Source organism: Aquila chrysaetos, chromosome 19 (assembly GCF_900496995.4).
Source record: "Aquila chrysaetos chrysaetos chromosome 19, bAquChr1.4, whole genome shotgun sequence".
Classification (NCBI taxonomy): domain Eukaryota; kingdom Metazoa; phylum Chordata; class Aves; order Accipitriformes; family Accipitridae; genus Aquila; species Aquila chrysaetos.
Window position 1 is genome coordinate 2,071,275 of NC_044022.1, and position 14,088 is coordinate 2,085,362.

The following is a 14,088-nucleotide window of genomic DNA, read 5'->3' on the forward strand; positions in this document are numbered from 1 at the left end:
AGGACAGAGGCTTTGTGAAACCTAAGAAGGGCAAACTTACAGGAAGACAGAAGGTCAGGAACTGACAAAGGAGATTTTATCCATCAACAGCTTAGCTGGAGGTTCTGATTTGCCATCAAATCTGCAGGAACATTTCTGCATTGCAGGGTAAAATCTGACAGAAGGAAGTGGCTCCTCATGGAAAGGATACTGTGTGTGCCTGCCCCAGAGGTCTGGCTGAGGCTTGATAGCACACCCCGGTTCAATAATGCGAACAATAAATCACTGACTCCTGCTTTTAAGCACTAGGCTACTCAGGATTCACCTCCCTAACAAGGAAAGAAGGGGCTTACTTACAGATACAGGACAATATCGAAAACGAAAACAGAATTGCCAAGGAAATACCTCAGATACGTTCTGATTTTGAAGACTTTAACTGATAATGCACAAATTGAAACAGGATGCAAGTAATGCGTAACAGCCCGAGTGCACAGAGTAAGGCATTTCATATTAACTAGCCACTGCCTTTTACCAAAAAAAATCATTAGTCTATTTTTCCTTTTAAAACCATTGTGAAATGAAACCTATCAGATGTTATTATAATAAACACTGGAAAAATTTGACAATTACACCACTTTTATCCTGAGGGATCCCACAACACTTTACAGATTGCACATGTGTTTTCTCACACATCCATGGGATAAATGCAGCCCAGATATTGCCAGAAAGGAAAGACCATTCTCCTTAACTAGTTCTGCGTAGGCTTTTTTTTGGTGGTCAAGACCCTAGCTTTTCCAGAGGAAACTACTGGTAGCTTTTGAATAAGAGAATGCAGTCATCAAATTGGGTAAGAAATGGTCCTCGGGCAAAATACTGCTGTGCACATTGCACGGATTCTTGAAGAAACATAAATAACCAGGGACTTGATTTTACATTTCCTTTCAAGGGAGAGCACTACCAGGAGTACAGTGATACTTACTAAGCTATACAAGCACTAATTCCATAATAAGCCTTTACTAACTCATGAGGAAAACCTATCTATTCAACTATGGCGTTACTTCCTGTAGCAATTACATACTTTAATAGGCTGCCACAAAAATTTGGAGTCAACCAAACCCAAATACCTAATGAAGGACTCATGAGACACTGTCTAATCTTGTTGCACTTCACCACACGCAGTGCTATTAATACTTGAAAGAAGTGAGTCTGAGAGATTTTGAAAAGTTTAAGCATCTCAATGAAAGGTTTATCACTATACACAATTCTAAACCAGAAATATTTTTATACATGCTAGGGAACAAGCCAGCGCAAGATGATCACTGGTCTTTATTTAACTCATGTCTGTGGATTTTCTTTTATCATTCCTGGCACAGATTACATTGGTGTTACAGAATGGAAAAACACATTTGTGAAAGGTACCTATAATATTATGAAAGGTCAGAAGTTTTACATAACATAAGTAGAGTCTCAACAAATTTGTTTACATTTGAGTCATACTGTGAATGTAGTTTAATTTCTGGTTTTATTTACTTATTTATTTATCTAAGAAAAAAGGGAGAGGATACTTAGGTGGCTCTATCTGCTACTATACAATCAAGTCCAACTCAAATTATTTTGGAAGTGTCACAAAAGCAGGCTTCCAGGAACAGTTACGACTGCAAGTGCACTCTTTCCAACAGGGATATAAGACTGTGAGATACCCAGGGTGGGATCTCTCCGCTGCTGCCCAGGACGTGTGCTCGCAGGAAGAGGAGGAAAGAAAAGCAGACTTAAAGGCAGAAGCCCCAGAAACTCTCATCCCGGACCAGCAACAGAAGGGAAAGCAGGGGCTGCAGCCCAGGACTGCAGAAGAGGCCCTGGGGACATTTTCTCCTCTCCAGCCTCATCCCTTAAGTCAGCGACTGACAGCCTCCTGCGGTTTTGAGCCTCACTCAACTTGGACGAGCCACTTCTCCCTCCTGGCTGAGGAACTGTGGAGGATGCAAGAAAGCTGTCATGCCCCGACAACAGAAACCTCATGCTGGGGATGTTGCAAGGCTACTCACCTTCACTGGTGAGAAAGTACACACACTTTCTTAGTTGATAGGAACCGGGAAAAGATACTTCCCACAACTCAGTTTCAAACCCTGTTTTTGCATTTATTCCAGTTGGCCAAAAGTAGAGCCCTTCCCTAGGCTTCTGCTATGCTTGGCCAGGGCACACCTTCTCTCCAGTCTGTTGACACAATCGGAGTACCAGAGCTGGCTATAGATGGCCGTCTGGTGCTATTGGAGAAACAAATACTAGGAACGGTATTATTACAAGGCATTAACTGCCAAAGTCCGGTTGGAGGATGAAACCGACAAATAATGATAGGGACCAGATACCCCAGGGTCTAAAATACAAAATACTTGTTTACTGAATAATTATTAAACCAAAAGGAGGTTGCTGCTATTATATTACTTGTCTAGTCACTGCAAAATAAAGTGAAAAGTTAGTCCAAGCTTTTTATTTCCAAAGGATCAGCTTTCATAAACTAAGGGAGATAATTAGTGAGATCAAGTGGTCTGACGCACTCATGATCTGTAAGTCAGAAGATACAGAGGGGTTGCAGGTTTGGAAACAGATCAGTCAGGGACACGGAAGCAGCATAATGTTGAGATTCAGTATTAAATGATTCTAAGATAGAAAAGTCTATTTCAGACTTCTCTGACTTGAAGATAAAGACCTAACTTAACCAAACAATAAATATAAAACAAAATCTCTTCCTAAAAGGGCTGGCTGACTGTCTTTAACGGAATCAAAGCATACCTTCGAAAGATCTCTGAAGTTGCCTGGAAGGGTCAGGTCTAACTCTTCAGATTCATAGTTTGTTAAAACCCACGGAAATACAGGGTATTGGTTCAGATCATTGTACGTTCGTCCTATTAAGAAAGAAAATGTTTCAAGAATTAGGAAATAGTGTCCGCTTCTCCAGCTGAAAAACAATCTAGTGGTTACTTTTGTTGCATCACATGTTCCCAGTTCCCACCACTTGACAGAATCAGGTATAAATCTTCCAGACAAAGTAGCCATTTAGATGCACTTATCTTGAATCAGAAGTCAACACAGAAATCTGCATAATATAAACAGCACAGTATCTTTCAAGATCAACTAAAATGCATCATATGCCAATAAACTTTTTTTATTTCTATGAAGCTATTTTCATTGTATGAATGTTAAAATCTAAAACCACTAGACTATTCTTTTTCCCAGCAACTCTATGCAGTATCATTAGCTGGCAAAGATTAAATGAGACTCCAAATAGCAAGGGGCTAAACTTGAGGTTTGCAAATCTAGGTCTATCTAGGTAGACCGTATTAATCCATTATTCCCCACAGCTCTTCTTCACTGAAGAAGTGGTGACATTTCACTGCAATAGTGGAATCAAAGTGGAGGAAGTCATGTTTGCTTTAACACTGTTTCGTAACCACTTGGAAAATTAAAAAACATTTTCTCCCCTCTAAAAGACAGAGCTGACTGCCCCAGGCCACTCTCTCCGAACATAATGAAAGTAACATTGCTACCACCCCAGCAGCTCAAATGTGCAAAAGCCATCTTTAGGTACAGTTTCAAAAGAACAATCTGCAGCTGAAGTGAATAGAAAATTATGAATTCATTACCAGGAAAAGTGTGTTTGGGAAAGGCTGTTATTTCTGTGTCAGCTGGTACTTAGTAGTATCTAACATTTCAGTGATAAGACAAATGAAGTTGCTTAGTACAGAACCATCCACCATATTGATTTACTGAGAACCACACAATATGCAACATGAGTCTTAAAAAACAAAATCAGGTCATAAATATATGTGTGTGTGTATTTATATAATATAATTAGCAGACTGAAATAACCCAGGTTAACAATTCCCAGTCCTGCGGCAGATTTACAGCCCTGTCTCACTAACTGCTTCCTTCCAGATTCTGGACAGATTCCTGGGGTACAAAACCCAGCACAGGAAAACACAGGCTTCCTTGTTCTGAGTAGCATTTGCAATTCTCCACAAAAATCAGCTCTGCTTTAATGAAATGTGAAACTTTCACTGCTCTACAAACACCTTATATTTTCAATAGAAGTTGATAAACAAGAAGCATGTTTCTATTTTGTACATAGCTTCACGGAAAACAGGAAAAGTGCATATTGTTAACAACTGTGTGTCCTCAATTTTGCATTTTGAACACATAGGTGTTCACAAGAATATAAAAAAAATAATGGAGGTGCAAATACAGCTTTGTTAAAAAAGCAATACCAGCACTGTAAGCCACATACAAATAAAGATGTACAGAAACAAAAACACTTCTTTATTATCAGCAATGAATGAATGGAAACCACTCTTGGACAGAATGAGAACGTATCAAACAATTAAACCAAGAAATACACCAGAATTTATTGATGTGAGGAAGGAAAAGGAAAGGTACTCTCTGGCAGAGTATTAATTGTTGTAGGGTTTGCGGGGGGGGTGTCAATATGTCTTGAAGTAAGACAACTCTGCCCATTTTCCACATCCTTCAAATCAGAATATTCTTTTCTTCTTTGGCAAGGGGTTAATTACACATGGTAAAGTTTCTTGAGATTGTCAAATTTAAGGTTCTGTAAAACACAGTCTTTATAAAACTATACCTTTATAAAATAAAAGTTTTTCTGACCATCAGAATCCTCAACTACATTAACAGAAGAATGTGCAAAAGCTTCCGCAAAAGGAAGACATTTGTGCCTATGTAGACAGCAGACTAGAAGAAATTGGAGATTCAGGAAGAAAATGACTGAGATGACTGTAGTTTATTACAAAGCCTAAGCAAAAATGATGCTTCTTCAGAATCAAAAGTTTTATGGAAGAGAGTTCACAGTAATAAAGACCTTCAATTGAAAACACTTTCTAGAAACATTTGGAAAGGTGAGAACATCCTTTCACAAAATTTTGAAAGGAAATTTAGGGTTATCGAAAATGACTTTTTATTTAAAAATTTAGATTTTCCATATTGATATTTTATTTAATTTTTATATTCCTTTCAGTCATTTCAATTTCAATATTTAGTCAGCAAGATTTTGACTTTTTTTTCCTATTCTATATGGGAAAATTATAAACATGTGAATAGCACGATCAAGAAGCAATCCTGAGCCTAGCTGCTGTACACAAGTTCTCCTTTGCTGTGTGGTTTTGATAGGTTCCTTATAGTATGGACACAAGAACAAATCATCATGCGGAATTACCTCCATATCAGGACACTGCAGTAACTCTTGTGTGCATTTTTTTTACCCCACAATAAGAAATAATTTGAAGCAGCTTATCTCTCAGCTTAGGTAGGACAAGTTACAAACAATGGAGCCTTCCTGATTAGGTAGCGGATAAATATAACCACAGCCTTGTGAAAAAATAAACAAAATATTTAATTCTCTCCTACTTCAATATTTATGAAACATGCTTTATTTATTAAGAGATTAACTACTAATAATAGCTATTAATTTGTTTAGTAAAAAAGTTAGTGATTTATTTTTCACAATTCAACAATTTTCTTTTTAATATCAACAAATAAAAATTACTCGAGAAGACGAACCATAATTTAAATTGTGAAAGCAGACCAAACCTACACGATGAGGTAAGACTACACATCTATGCTTATCTGAGTAGAGGACAGTGATCTAGGCCTATAATGGGATTACAAATCCCTAATTCTAAACATGCATAAATATTAGTGGTTCAACTTTATTAGGAATGCTTTCTTGATCAGTTCTGGCTTCACAATGATGATTTTCAGAGTAAAGTCAGCCATGTCATCAATTGTCTGGTGCTTCCAGAAAGAATTATTTGGTTCTTTCATAAAGTAAATAAATATAAAACAGAAACCTGTACTGCTATTGGTAGTGCCTATACCTTTTCAGAAGCTTCAGATTTTCCCCCAAGTAGGCTTACAGAGATTAATATTAAAGGCTGAATATTAAATATCACAAGCCTGTGACACTAATCTACTTGAACAATAAAATTGAAGCATAGTAAATGAGATCTCAGAAATACTGGATATGCTTCTTCATTAAAAAAAACTTTTTAATTAAACCATCCAATTTAATGTTTTTATATGGCACTTTAGTTTTGAAGGTAAAGTGAGCTAGAGACAGCTGACAAAGAAATTATAACTGCAATTCCTTGGTGAAAATGTTAATGACAGCAAAATATTGTTTAATTAGATGATTGCAGCATCTGGATTAACACTCTTTAAGAGCGATGTTCCTGTGCTTGTCTGCTTCTTCACACTTTACAGACATTTTGTCATCTCTAGGTCATTAGGAAAGAATTTTTAATGATTTTTCTAGAAGCAAGTAGTTCGAGTTACATCTAATTAGATGACAATAATAAGCCCAACACATGCAGTAGCTAAATATATACATAATTAACCAGTGAGGGCTTGTACATCACAGAGTAAAAAAGTGGAAAATGCTAAACAGGCGAAAAAAAAGAGGGAGGGGGAAGAAGTTCATCTGAATTTATTACCTGACTGAAGATGTCATTTTTTTCCACAAACCTTTAAAAATAATCCCTTTCCACTACAAGAAATGACTTACAAAATTTATGGATATAATTATTCTCCACCTCTTTTAAAAGCTGTGGCAGGTAGGATTTAAAAGAATTAAAATTCCAATAAATACAAACGCAAACACACATTTAATATACTGTAATTTGAAAAGAAAAAAAACCAGCAGAAATCAGTTAAATACCGAGAAATAGATTTGAAAACTAGACTTCTAACTAAAACAGTAGGCACTGCAACCATATTACAAAACAACTTCTTGTCCCCACTCCTCTTGATTCCTTTTGCTGCAGTGGGATTACTTTTAAGTACTTTTTTCAATAATCTTCTAACTGAGAAGAGTAAAAATTACTTGTTCCCTCCGTCACCCAGAGGGTTCAGTTGACATACGTGCCGATCACAGGCAATACGGCCTCTTCTTATGCGCCTGAAGGAAGGACAATGAGTACAATTATAGCGGCTTCAAAGCTAAAGGATCCCTGAGAAGGCAATAGGGAGGAGGAGGGGGAAGGTGGCCAGGAAGGCTCACGTCTACACAACCAGGACAAAAACCAGGGGCACGGAGAGTACAACACTGAGACTGATTGATAAGTAGCAGAGTGCAATGTTTACCTTTGGGAGAAAAACCCAGAGCTGTAAACATGATGAAATATGCTCGAGTTGGAAAAGAGGGCAAGAAAGAGGTGAAGACCTTGGAAACAGAATAGGGAGGCGAGAAAATAGTTGGCTAGAGGGTCAGAGAAACAGGTTGAAACAAGACTTTCGAGAGTTTTGAAACGGGAGAGTAATTTTGAATTGAAATTGCAATGAGTCATCAGGCCAGCGCAAGTGACGTTAATCGTATATCCTTGGATAGAAAACGATGTAGGAAGAGAGAACTATGACAGCTGAAGTAGACAGTTATTAAGTCACAAGTACAGATCACAACAGAAACAGTTAAACTAAAAATGAAGCCAGGCAATGTTTCAGAGGTGGTAACAGGGTGATGTAAAGATTAACAAAAAAAAAAAAAAGAGTCATGGAAAGATGGATTTTTTCCAAGGGGACACTTCAGTATTTCAAACATTGATTAAGAACTTATAGAATAGCCAGGGGCCATGCTTGTCAGGACAGACATATCGGCAAACCAGGGAGAGATTTAAGGAGAGGTTCCTGTATTTATTTCAGTGGTTCTGTTCTACAGAGACCAACCGGTCTGTGTAATTAACAGGATTAACAAGCAGGCAAAGGACTTCTTATGGGAAAGGACCCAGTTGCATGTCACAAATGAAGGAAATGCATTGGTGTCAGAAGCCCCCCTTCTGAACGCCTCTCTTCCAAGGCTACTGTTTCTTGAATAATTTCAGAAAACGATCACAAGAAAACTTGAGTGATTTCTTGTGGTTTTGTAAAGGGCTAGACACTAATTAAGCACCGTTGTAAGAAGAAAGGAAGCTATAAACGATTGGCAAAAAGTGTACTAAATCACTTTGTTAGTGGACCTCTATTTATTTGGAAGAGGAGAAAAAACAATGAAGGGACCTATGTATCACTTACTTACCAGCAGATAATCCACATTTCTTAAGCACCAAACCTCCACATTTCTTAATTGTCTAAGCTATGGCCAAGATATGCTGAATAAGCCAGTAGGAGCTAAATGGCAACATGAATAAAAAAATTTTGATGCACATATTTCTCAATGGCTAAAAACAATTATATTGTTAGAAAAGAAGATGCTGCTTAAACAAACAGTTATAGTCTAAAAGTAGGCCATCGCTGCCTACACAAACAGTTACTGGCAAAGAAGTTGTATCTTTTAAGGAAATATTTCTTACGGGATCTCATTACAAAAGAGTATAATTAAAAATGTATTTGAAAATTGGATTTCCAAAGAAGAAAGAAAAGAAAATACGTCTTGTCTTTACTTGGCAAAGGCGGTCATGAATATATTCAATACCCTATCTTTGTGTACAAAATAGAAACTCCTGTATTTTCTTCTGACTGCTGAGGGTCCTGTCTACAGCGCATATAAGAATTTGCTTCAGTTTAACACAGATGTATCTGGACAGTTATCAGTTCAGTGTTATCAAAACAAGGGCAACATGTGGTAGAGGTACTTTGCTTCCAGTATGGTACTTCTGGCAAAGATATTAAGTTTTTTAGTGCTTCATCAGAAAATGCCTATTTGTTGTAAAATAATGTTCTGGAGAAATATCTTTCAGCAGAAAATTTACAGAAATATAGGCACAGCTGTAAAAGCAGTGGTGTCGTTCAGGCTGCCTCAGAGCAATCGACCCCACAGTTCCTCAGATCTCAGCCCCTGGCAGTACAGTGCCATGCAATGGGGGAGCCAGAAGACAGCTTGGGGACGTGAGAACTTCTAGGCTTTCTAACATATAGTTCTGTTTTGAAGCTTTCTCCACTGCCATTGGACTTGGAGCTCATGTGCGCTTCATTGTGGGTGGGTTTCTGGCTTGCCAGGAACTTTATGATGAGATTCTTTGCAATACCCCCAAGTTCTTCGTGAGTTTTTGGAAGTCAGCTTCCTAGCTGAAGTACAGACTTCATTAGAACTACAAAACCACGTTGATCTTCCAAAAAATAACTGGGGAATTTTTGCTTCCATCAAAGAGTTCAAAAATTTAAGGATTTGTTCCAAACTGGAATAAAAAGTTTATTGTCATGCGTAGAATTGCCTGTTGGGTTTCAGTCAGTTTTAACTATCTTATGTTGTTTTCAGAAAAGACTTTTTGCGTGTGTATCGTTGGCAGGGAGTTCAGCTATCAAAGGTACATTTTATTCTAATTTTCAAAAAAACATCATGAGTTTCTATGAGAGCGCATCAGTGAGTGCAGATGTTATAATGACATTACCAACTGAAATCTATTTATCTATGTTCATAGAGACCATGAATCTTCAAAATCTTCAAAAAATGAAGTAGAAATCGAAAGCACATAATACAGCAGTGCAATCATGCTTTCTTAAAAGCTCTTTGCACTGAAGGCCATTCTAACATGCAATAGTCATAGTGGATGTCAGCAGGACCCTTTATTTCACTAATCCTGCTGGAACACTATCAGATGAATCTCAGCCGCTTTTAGACATTCCTCCAAAATCTTTTATGAGATCGTACAGTGATACTTTCTTCCCAACTAACGCAATGACTGTTACCCTTCTTGGAAAATGAAGCAGAACAGAAAATACATAGATTGGTAAGGACCCATTAGCAAAAGCCAAGCAATGCAGATGGGTATGAAATAAAAATTAGAGTAAGGGATATTCTTTGTGACAAGGAAAAGGTCTTCAAATGTTACTCAACACCTTGCTCACATCTTAGCGGAAGAGTATGCATGGGTATTAATTTTTATTTAACCAATCCTGGTCACTTCCAAAACTTTTTAAAATCAGCATATTGGCTCTCCTTCAGAAAACATTTATTTGTTGATTCATGTGACCCACAAGCATCATTAAAAAGAATGACTTTACAAAATAAGTTAGTCAGTACAAGATGGAGACAAAGAGTTAGGCTGAATTTCTTCTAGAGACTCAAATTTACCACCCTCTCTTTCAGGGAACATGGTCTTTACCTAAATTTGAATTTGATCATGCACTGCTGAAAGACTTCATAAGATGGTAGGTAATGCTGTGAAAATGAGCAAGTGAGCTTATACAATTAACAACGAGATTACATGAACAAATGAGATTTACCAGTAAGAGACTGATACCAAAAATCTGCCAGAAATTAAGTGCTTTGAGTCAGAGAGAGACACTACTGAGGTACTGACCAAGCCGCTATAAGCCTTTCCAAATACAATACAAGCTCATAGACACACACACACAAAAAAAAAAAGAGTCAGTAATCCTCGAAACCTTGGGCATAGCTGGTGGTACCTGGAATGCAAATGTCAGCCCATCCTGTTGTAAGGCAGGTGAATGACACTAGATGACATTAAGAGAAACTTGCCTCATGCAACCACCCAGGTGTTTGGCTATAAAGCCTGCCTAGCAGTACTAGTATCAAACAACAGGTCAAAAATCATTTTTCTTAAGACCTCTGAGATACTCTAAAGGAATCTCTTCAGGCTGAAGCTTGTTTACTGATGGATACTTTAGTGTGAGTGTCACTGCAATTCCTAATTGACTTCAGACATAACGATGCCTTCCAGGTTTGGATGCTTTGATGATGTACCTAAAAATAAATGACCTTGGAGTTTTAAACTGATTAAAAATGAAAAGTAATTTATCAAAAATTGGCTCAGCTCTTGTCCACTCTCATTTAAAGCGTTTAGACACACCACTTACAGAAGAAATGAATACATAAGAAGGAAATTACAAGTGAAGGACGGTTCTGTCAATAATGTATTGGACAAGGACTGAAGGGACCTAAGCTAACTTTCCCAGCTCTCCAGTAAACCCTCCAGGCTCGGGTGAGGCGGTCAGGGAGCCCGCAAGGCTCTGCCTGCATTTCCTCATCACCAGAAGGGCAGCGGATCCGCACGAGAGGCGGAGCGGCTGGAGGCAGGCCAGCGTCCAGAAGCAGGATAGCGGCATCCTTGCGGTGCTCCGCCAGAGGTAACGGACCCTCAGCAGGGCTCCTTCCTTTGGCACGGATCTGCGGGACTGTGGCGATAACGCTCGGGGACCGAGCTGGCGAGCCTGCGTTGGACTGCACCATACGGACTTTCCAGCCCAGGTCTCTGGTAGCTTCAGGGACTCTGCTTTGTGCTCCGCTGCACAAGGGAAACATGCCCTCTGATTTCCAGCTGTTCAGTGGTAGCACTTCCGTATCACCCTGGGATAATTTCGTGACACATTTATTAACGTCCGTAAGACTGGATGCCTGGAAGATGTCTACCATATAAGCACGGAGGCAAAAGCCTGAAGGTTCAAAGCAAGCGAGTTTGACAGCTCCTGAATTCCACTACTGCCCTACCGGGAAGAACACAGTGAGTGTCCTCAGACCGGTCAGCGCAACGGGTGCTACCTTCGGGTTTCACGCTTACATTTGTCTTACGTCTGGCCCAAGGATAACCTCAAGCATAAAAGTCAGGACCAAGTAGAGATGAGAGTTGTAACACTGGAGAACGAAGTGATGCCTGGTGGAATTTAATTTGGGTTTCAAATTAAAGCTCACTGGAGTGAAATGTCTGAGGAAGGCTCTCCGCAGGCAGGTTCATAAGCAGCATGTGTGCTACAGGCAGGAATCGTAATAGCAGACAACCTCCTGGAAATCTTTGTATATGGTGTAGGAAACTGCTGGTTTTTACATTTAAAATTACCACAGGAGTTAACACATAGAAAAGGGAAAGGTGAAAGGAATAATGCCATCATGAATGTTTAATTAATGATAATTGCCAGAAAAGCTCTTCTTTTGCCAATAACGAATGGATGTCTATGGCAGTTATTTCTCCTTTTAAATACCTAATCTGATATTATATTTCAGCTCAAAGAACTAAATGAGAAAAGATGCTGTAATCTAATCATACCACAATCCAGGTGACATCTGTACTGGGCAGAATACTGTTGTTATTCTGCTGTCTAGTTGCTGTTGCTGAGAATGATGAAGTAGCGAAATTACATTTTCCCATTATTATTTCCAGACACTCTCTGGCAATGGTTTGTTGACTCTAATAAAGCTTCAGACAAAGCTGTCAGCAGAGGAAATGGCAGAAGGGGAGCAAGGAACAGCCTCCACAATACGTGAATCTAAAGTCTCAGTGATAGGTTGTGCATTTTCTGATAAAATTTAATGTGTGTGTTTCAGAATCTATCATAAAGCCGCAGCTGAATTCTAGAGGGATAAATGTATTCTATCAAGTCACGGTGCTTAAGACTTTGACAAACATAAACATATTATGAAGGATTAAAGAGTCAGAAGCCTTACCTGCTATAGTGTTGAGGAACATCAAGTATTCAAAGTTAGATATCTCCCGTCTCTGCCAGCGCTGAGTCATGTTGGAGGATTTATAAAGCTGTCGGGGAGTGGCCAGAGAGATTCTCCTAGGAAATACATTTAAAGAATGATTTTTTTTTAAGAGCCTCATTAAATGTTAAGATGTAGGGCAATGTTATTAGTGTGATTAATTTCAGATTCTCTCAGAGGCTTTTTTATTTCATTTAATGAAGTCAAGACGACACTATTACCCTTACTTGAGAAATGACTAAAATTAAGAGCTGTTTTTTATTTTACCAGTACTACAGCATTGTAATAATTCAGAATAACATATTTTGTGTTTTATTTTATTCTGAATCTGGTTAAAAGACTGGAAGTAAGAGAAACTGCAGACCTCCTGGTGCCTGGCTTGTCCAGCAGGAATAAAAGCATAATACCATTTCCCTGTTTCAAAAGGATACATTGAGATAAGTTCATTAAGGTGAGTGAGTGATAGATTAAAGTGCCATATATTTCCAGCACATGGGCTGAAGATATTTATTCCACAATTTGTGCATCTCCTCCATGGTCAGCTACCCATGATCCCTTCCTATATCCCAGTAAGCTTCGAGATTTCTATTTATAGCCTGGTTTCTGAAAGAAACAAGGTTTATTCAGTTAGCTGCTCACATGTCCATCTGCCTGTCTCTCCATAACAACTTCTGAATTGCATTTCATTCAAATCAGGAAGAGGAGTAGAAGCTTCTAAGATACTCAATTTCCACACATTTTCTAAAACTTACATGACTGGATAAGGGAGAAAGAACCAAACTACTGTGCCAAGGAAGAGAAAAACAGAAAGCTTCAGCCCTTCTGTATTCAATTTGACAACATCACAATAACCAAATACTGTGCACCAAGTTCTAAATTACCCATAGTATATACTGTCCCTGGTTGGTAAAATATAGGGGACCAGATTCAGTCTAGGCTAATGCATTAGAGAAAAAATCTGCAAAAAAACAGAAATAGCCTCACTGCTCACAACTCATTTCTAGAGAAAATAGTCCTTGCTGAGAAGAAGACTAGGAAAATCTTTGGAAGGAGAAAAAATTCATCTCCTCAGATACTGTTTTTACAGAAATTTAAATCTTATAAATGGATCAAAATAGAGAAAATGTTTATACCTGTTAAAAAAAAAAAAAAGAGGACCCCTAATGTGTAGCCTATTCATGAATTTAAAGAATATATCTAGTATTTATATAGCTTGTCAAGAGTAAATACGGACACCCAATGCTTCAGCTTTCACTTGCACACTAAACACACTAAGCATACTATTTCTTGACTCTGAATGCTGAGTATTTTTTTAAAATGAAGTCATATACAAGGTGTCAAATTGGGCAGCGATTACAAAAATGTGGACCATCTACTTCTAAAGATATATATACATACTCCTACACATGCACTAAACCCAATTTCTGGAGAAAGGATGAATATTGGTATGAGATTGGAGTGTACAGTTATCACAATTATATGTCTAAATTGTCAATGTGTAGGTTGTCAATGTTTGCCATACTTAGGCTTACAAATTGGGCATACAAAAATGACCATGCAACTGTAGGGACACTTTTTCTTTTTTTTTTTAATCTCCAGTTTTACCTAAAATAGCAGTACATAAGGTCTTGCCAGCTTGGCTAGCCTTATTTTACAGTAGATTGCAGGAT

General features: G+C 38.2%; 1 protein-coding gene across 17 annotated transcripts in view; it reads right to left on the reverse strand.

The window, feature by feature from the left end:
- NBEA (neurobeachin) overlaps positions 1-14,088 on the reverse strand; it is a 514,437-nt gene that overhangs the window by 88,297 nt on the left and 412,052 nt on the right. For all 17 annotated transcript variants that reach the window (XM_030042222.1, XM_030042221.1, XM_030042209.1 and 14 more), the window contains 2 exons: positions 12,380-12,495; positions 2,770-2,882 (listed from right to left, as the gene is read on the reverse strand). In XM_030042222.1, the coding sequence (XP_029898082.1) occupies positions 2,770-2,882; positions 12,380-12,495 (229 nt within the window). The remainder of the gene's footprint in view (positions 1-2,769; positions 2,883-12,379; positions 12,496-14,088) is intronic.